Source organism: Notamacropus eugenii, chromosome 5, assembly GCF_028372415.1.
Source record: "Notamacropus eugenii isolate mMacEug1 chromosome 5, mMacEug1.pri_v2, whole genome shotgun sequence".
NCBI lineage: Eukaryota > Metazoa > Chordata > Mammalia > Diprotodontia > Macropodidae > Notamacropus > Notamacropus eugenii.
Window position 1 is genome coordinate 4,192,501 of NC_092876.1, and position 7,198 is coordinate 4,199,698.

General features: G+C 38.8%; 1 protein-coding gene across 1 annotated transcript in view; it reads left to right on the top strand.

The window, feature by feature from the left end:
- LOC140508149 (uncharacterized) overlaps positions 1–5,802 on the top strand; it is a 19,868-nt gene extending 14,066 nt beyond the window's left edge. The window contains exon 5 of the mRNA XM_072615916.1: positions 1,397–5,802. Coding sequence (XP_072472017.1) covers positions 1,397–3,339 — 1,943 coding nt within the window. The 3' untranslated portion in view covers positions 3,340–5,802. The remainder of the gene's footprint in view (positions 1–1,396) is intronic.
- Positions 5,803–7,198: the final 1,396 nt, after the last annotated feature.

The following is a 7,198-nucleotide window of genomic DNA, read 5'->3' on the forward strand; positions in this document are numbered from 1 at the left end:
ATTATTTTCTTCAGCAATTTTGTGGGGGGGTCTCCTTTAGCAAGGTATTGACACACTTTTCATAATTTTCTTGCATCACTCTCATTTCTCTTCCCAATTTTTCCTCTACCTCTCTTACTTGATTTTCAAAATCCTTTTTGAGTTCTTCCATGGCCTCAGACCATTGCACATTTATTTTGGAGGTTTTGGATACAGAAACCTTGACTTTGATGTCTTCCTCTGATGGTATGCATTGTTCTTCCTCATCAGAAAGGATGGAAAAAATACCTGTTTACCAAGAAAGTAACCTTCTATAGTCTTATTTTTTTCCCCTTTTTTGGGCATTTCCCCAATCAGTTACTTGACTTTTGAGTCTTTTGTCAAGAGGAGGGTATATTCTAGGGACCTGTATGTCCTCAGTTCCTCCAAGGTGGCACAAGCAAGGGGGAGGAGTTTACTCCTCTCTTTGTCTGTGCTCTGGTTTGAGAGCAGCCACAAGCTTTTCTGCACAGGATCTGTGAGTAGAATTCCCCCTCCAGAACCTCTACTAGCTTTACCAGTCAGTGCTCCTCCTCACCCTAGGACTGCCACTCAGAGGTGAGATTCAGATCAGCTACTCAATTCCCCCAGAGTCTTTAGGCTGAGGGGCACCAGAAATAGACCCTGCTGCCCTCTGGGGCCAGAACCAGGACAGGACCCTGCTCCCTTCTCACCCAGGTGGAAGAGCTTTAGAAAAGTCTAACTGACTTTTGAAACTGTTCAGAGTCATTTCTTACAGGTACTTTAGGCGCTGTGGTGGGGAGACCTTCTACAAGTCCATCCTTCTACCCCTCCATCTTAGACCCTTCTTTTTCCTTGAACTTAAATCCTCATTCCAGGGTTATTAATTGGCCTAATTTCAGTGTTGCTGCATCTTAAGAAATAGGAAGATGCAAAGGGAGGGAGAAAACAATCAACTTGCATTAATGAAGTATTTTTTTCTTAAAAAAAAACAAAAGAAAGGCAAGTGCAATGGAGAACAACCATCTGGTACTGTGGACAAAGCATGCCTACTTGCAAGGATGAAGTTCTTGTCTCAGCTGCAGGGATGTTGGGCAAGTAACTGAGTCATTTTGAGCCCATGGCCTGAGCTGAGACTGTACTGAGAATTTCTGGGTCTGCCTGTGTCACAGCTGTTTGTGAGGATCCAGTGTGATTGTGTGTGAAGCTCTTTGTAAATCAAGTTATCCTGCTGCTGTGACCTAATGGCATTTTGCAATGATGGATTCTGTCCATTGAACTTTGAAAAGACTTTACACTTAGCCTGGGGAATATACAGCAGTGAGTTTCCTTTCTGGCAATGGAGGGAAGGGCTTATAATTATATGTGTGTATACAAGTATCTCTGTATATGTTTTATTGTTTTGTTTTTCTTACAGAGGGAGAGCTTACATCTGAAATGAAAGAGATAACTGAAAAGTTAAGCATTTCTATGAAAGAAACTAATGAGGAAGGTTTAATGTGGGGTGGTCCTTGTGACTTCCCTGGGAGACAGAGCTGCACTGTGCTTCACAGGATCCACCCAGGAGAGAAACCTTCTGAATGTAATCAATATGGAAAGGCTTTCAGATACACCTCTTATCTTGCTGCACATCAGGGAATCCACACTGGAGAGAAAACTTATGAATGTACTCAGTGTGGAAAGACTTTTAGACACAACTCCAGTCTAGCTAAGCATCAGAAAATTCACAGAGGAGAGACACCTTATAAATGTAATCAGTGTGGTAAGTCTTTCAAACAGCGGTACAATCTTGCTGTACATCAGAGAATCCATTCTGGAGAGAAACCTTACAAATGTCATCATTGTGGAAAAGTTTTTAATTACAGCTCTAGTCTTACTGCACATCAGAGAATCCACACTGGAGAGAAACCTTATGAATGTAAGCAGTGTGGGAAGGCATTTAAACGGAGTTCGCATTTTACTTATCATCAGAGAATCCACACTGGAGAGAAACCTTATGAATGTAAGCAATGTGGAAAGGCTTTCCTTTGCAGCTCCAATTTTGCTGTACATCAGAGAATTCACACTGGAGAGAAACCTTATGCATGTAATCAGTGCGGAAAGACTTTTGCACGCAGCTCCAGTCTTACTCTGCATCACAGAAGCCATACTGGAGAGAAACCTTATGAGTGTAATGTGTGTGGAAAGGCTTTCATAATGAAATCTAACCTTGTTGCCCATGAGAGAACCCACACTGGAGAGAAACCTTATAAATGTCATCAATGTGGGAAGGCTTTCTGTCATAATTCCAGTCTTATTTCACATCAGAGAATCCACACTGCAGAGAAACCTTTTGAATGTGATAAGTGTGAGAAGGCATTCATTTGTAGCTTCAGTCTTGCTTTGCATCAGAGAATCCATACTGAAGAGAAACCTTATGAATGTAATCAATGTGGAAAGGCTTTCTGTTACAGCTCTACTCTTGCTGCACATCAGAGAATCCACACTGGAGAGAAACCTTATGAATGTGATAAATGTGGAAAAGCTTTCCCAGAGAGCTCCAAACTTTTTCTACATCAGAGAATCCACACTGAAGAGAAACCTTATGAATGTGATGAATGTGGAAAGGCTTTTAAGAGAAGCTATAATCTTGCTGAACATCAGAGAATCCACACTGGAGAGAAACTTTATGAATGTGATAAATGTGGAAAAGCTTTCACAAGAAACTCTAATCTTGCTGCACATCAGAGAAGCCATACTGGAGAGAAACCTTTTCAATGTAATCAGTGTGGAAAAGCTTTTACAAGAAACTTTCATCTTGTTGCACATCAGAGAATCCACACTGGAGAGAAACCTTATGAATGTGATCAATGTGGAAAGGCTTTCACACAGAGCACCAAACTTGCTCGACATCAGAGAGTCCACACTGGAGAGAAACCTTATGAATGTAATCTATGTGGAAAGGCTTTCAGCTTCAGTTTCAGCCTTACTCATCATCAGAGAATCCACACTGGAGAGAAACCTTACGTATGTGATAAGTGTGGAAAAGCTTTCACATACAGCTCCAAACTTGCTGTACATCAGAGAATCCACACTGGAGAGAAACCTTATGAGTGTGATAAATGTGGAAAAGCCTTCACACAGAGCTCAAAACTTGTTTTACATCAGAGAATCCACACTGGAGAGAAACCTTATAAATGTAATCAGTGTGGAAAGGCTTTCACCTCCAACTATGGCCTTATTCATCATCAGAGAATCCACACTGGAGAGAAACCTTATGAATGTAATCAATGTGGAAGAGGTTTTGCCTACCTCTCCAGCCTTGCTTATCATCAGAGAATCCACACTAAAGAGAAGTCTTATCAAAATAGTCAGTGTTGAAAGACTGAGGGCCCATTTTGCTCTACTGGAGAGAAACCCTATGTATGTAATGTATATGGAAAGACTTTCAAGCAGACAGTCCATTCTTATGGAAACACTTTCAGATGGGGATGGCACCTTCCTCTACTTCAGAGAATCCATACTGGAGAAAAACTTCTTTAATGTAATTGACGTTTCATTGTTTTCTTCTATTTCTCTGCATTGTTATTTAAGAAAACCTTATTTCTCCTTGCTATTCGCTGGAATTCTGCATTCATTTTGATATATCTTCTCCCTTTCTCTTTCACCTTTGCTTTTACTGCTTTCCTCAGCTATTGGTAAGACCTCCTCAGGTGACACTTTGCTTTCTTGCTCTAATTTTACTTTTGAAAATTTTTCATTGCTGCCTCCTGTATAATATTAAGAACCTGTCCATAGTCCTCAAGCATTCTGTCTATCAGATATCATCCCCTAAATCTATGCATCACTTCCAATTCATAGTCGTAAGCAATGCTATTTATGTCATGTCTGTAGGGTCTGTTGATTTTCCCTATTTTCTTCAATTGGAGTCTGAATTTTCCAATAAGAATTCCATGATTAGAGCCTCAGTCAGCTCCAGATCATGTTTTCAATGATTATCTAGATCTTTACCACCTCTGCCTTTTTTCCCTAGAAAATGTTTAGGTTTTCATAGAACTGAGCAGCTTTGGCCTCTTTGGAATCATTGTTGGAAGATAGACTTGTTACTGTGACATTGAATGGTTTGCCTTGGATTTCAACAGTACTTGCATAGACATTGGAATAATCTTGCTGGAGATCATACTTATGGATCTAATTAACAAGGCTAGATCTCTTCAAGACCTCATTAAATTTCAGTATAAGAGACCTCATTAAACATCCAAAATTACTTGCTGTAAATAAACCCCTGTAAATGTCATGGCTTTTCCCTCTGACATCCAGATGTTTGTCATTAGTCTTCCATCACATTCCTTTGAATTCATATACTGTCATTTCTCTAGCTATTCAACAATTGATGGGAATTCACTTTGATTCCTGTTCTTTGCTGGCACAAAAAGTTCTGGTATAAACATTTTGAAAACTGACTGCAGTCATTCTAGAGTTTTAAAATCCTTACTGGACAGATTGATTTTCTTTTTAAATAATTTGAAGGTATATTCAACTGAATTGATGTAATTTCATTGGTAACAGGTTTTTGTTTCCAATCTCTTTTGTCAAAACAATAAGATTTGTTTGACATCTGTAATAGTGCTTTTGTTATTATACTTCAAAATTTCTTTTTATTGTGATTTTGGGAAATTATTTGATGAGAAATGTTGTTAATTTTAAAAATGATATGTAGAGGTTGATACAGTTGTATTCTTAGGAAATCAACTCCTTTTGATCTAAGTCCTGAAAAATGATGAATTAAACTGTTAGAGAAATGTGGGCACCATGTTTAAAAACTGAGTATTTAATTGTGTATTTTTGGCTTTTAAAATAATAACAATAATAACATTTTGGGGAAAGTGGAAAAGACTTGTAAATTCTCCTTATGCTTTGGGGACTTACCAAATGCTTTGATACCTTCTCTTTGGGCAAGGTCAACCAAGATTAAATCTTAGCAGCCCTGGGAAAGAAGAGGTTGTCCAATTCTAGAGTAACACAGTGCTTTACTGAGTTATTACGACCTCTAAGAGCCAAAGTAGGGTTTGGAGAGAGGGATTTTACAACTTTGCTTATAATATCCAAGTTTCATGAGAATTTTCTGGCCTATAATTGTGAATTCATAATAAATTATGGAAATCCATCTAGAGTATTATGTTTGGCAGTTACACCTTTGAACCAACTCAGGCTCAACAGATTCTGCCAGATTCAAAAAAGAAAGTAAGAGAGAATTTGCAAACAACTACGTACATTTACACAAATATACACATACATACATAATCACTAGGAGATACAGTAGATAGAGTGCTGGGCCTGGAGTTAGGAAAGCCAAGCTCAAATCTGGCCTCAGACACTAGCTAATTTGCCTCAGTTTTCTCTACTGTACAGTGGAAATAACAGGAGCTACACAGTAGGGCTTTTGTTAGTGTCTCATGAGATAATGTTTGTAAAATGCACTTGGCACAAAGCAGGCTCTTAAAACTGTTTCCTTTCCTCCTACATACAAACTATATGCTATAGAGGGTCATTACTGATGGAGTCCAACATGGGAGGTACTGTCCAGGTTTTACTCGACACTTGTACTAGCATGCGGGCTGCCATTATCAGGAAAATTGACTCACCATCCCACTCTTAATATGCAAGGATAAGAACATCCTGACCTTGCATGTGCGCCCCAAGGTTGTCTCACTGGAGGAACTAGATTAGAAGTATAAGAAGTAAACTAAAAATGTTCTCATGGGAATAACCCTGCTTGCTTGCCTGTAAAAACACTATAAAAACACTTAACCACAGATTAATAAACGGGATCTGTTCTTTCCACTCTCTGCTTGGCCCATGTCTTTTCTTTCACGATCTCTTAGCATTCAAAATTGGCAGCCCCTGCCGCAATATCCAAGGAAAATTGCAGGAAATCAAACAGATGGAGGACCAAGGAAGCCTTCTTGCAGAAGATGGCATTTTGGGGGAGACTTGAAGGTAGTCAGTGAAACCAGGAGTCTGAGATAAGGGACAGCATTCAATGCTTGGGGGGGTGGGTGGGCAGGAAGGGGTAGGAATCAGTAAAGATGCAGAGTTAGGAGATGTAGAGTCATGTGTGACAAGCCTTAACGTAGCTAAAACCCATTAATAAAGTAAAAAATCTACTTATTTCTGTTTATGCGGAGTACCTAACATGATTATATAAATTTGCCATAAAAGAAGAATCAGGGACACAGCTTCACAGTAGGGGGATAATGGTTCCCTAAATTCATCTCAATTCCAGGCAAAAGTTATACAGATCACCAATTGCATTGAGCCAAAGAGAAAATGTCATACTGGAGAAACTGAGTCAGGGGAATCCTTTCTCAGCCCATGCTGTGAGTTTCTCCCAACTTTTCCCATGAGAAGTCCACCAGGAGATCATGAATTTCAATCCCACAAAGTTACATCATGGATTATGGGTTTAATATCATAATTAGCTTCAGGTGGATTCAGCTCTCAAGGATCACATATGCCTAATAAGAATTGACTAATTTCACACGGGTAACAGTAAGAGATCCATCATGAAAAATCATAACTTATGATATAACTTAGTACTCATGGTAAATAGATGCTTTTTCATCCCTGGGGTCAACATTACACAACTGACTTCACTTTCAGGTGCTTAATAGCAAGAACAAAACTCTTTGCATGGTATGTATAATTATAATCATCCCAAACTGTGTACTGAGAACAGCTTATAGGAAAAGTTGTCTGTAGTAAAACATGTTCAGTTATTAGCCACGTCCAGATGGATATAAACATAAACTACTGCCCCCAGAATCCTTTAGAAATGGGAACCTCTTTGAGTTTGCATGCCCTTCAGAACATGCTCTACACATATGTTCTATTCTAGCTCAAATAACACATAAGTAAAATCAGTTTTCTTGTTATTTTACACAAGGTAGCTCAGAAGTGACTCCTCTTCACTAAGATAACTGGCCATACTGAAATCCTATTCCTTAAAACGTAAACAAAAGAGATTCCTGACTTTAACCTCACAACTACATTTTTATTTCATAAGTTTCTCTACCTTTATCCAATTATCCTTACATCATTGTGAAAGAATGAGATCCTTCAAGTACCAAATTTTACAGATATGGCAAGTTCAAGCACTAATTTAAGTCTTGCTTAGGACATGGAATGGCTATAAATTCAAACCCAGACAGCAAGCTCTTTCACACTTTAATCAGTTTAT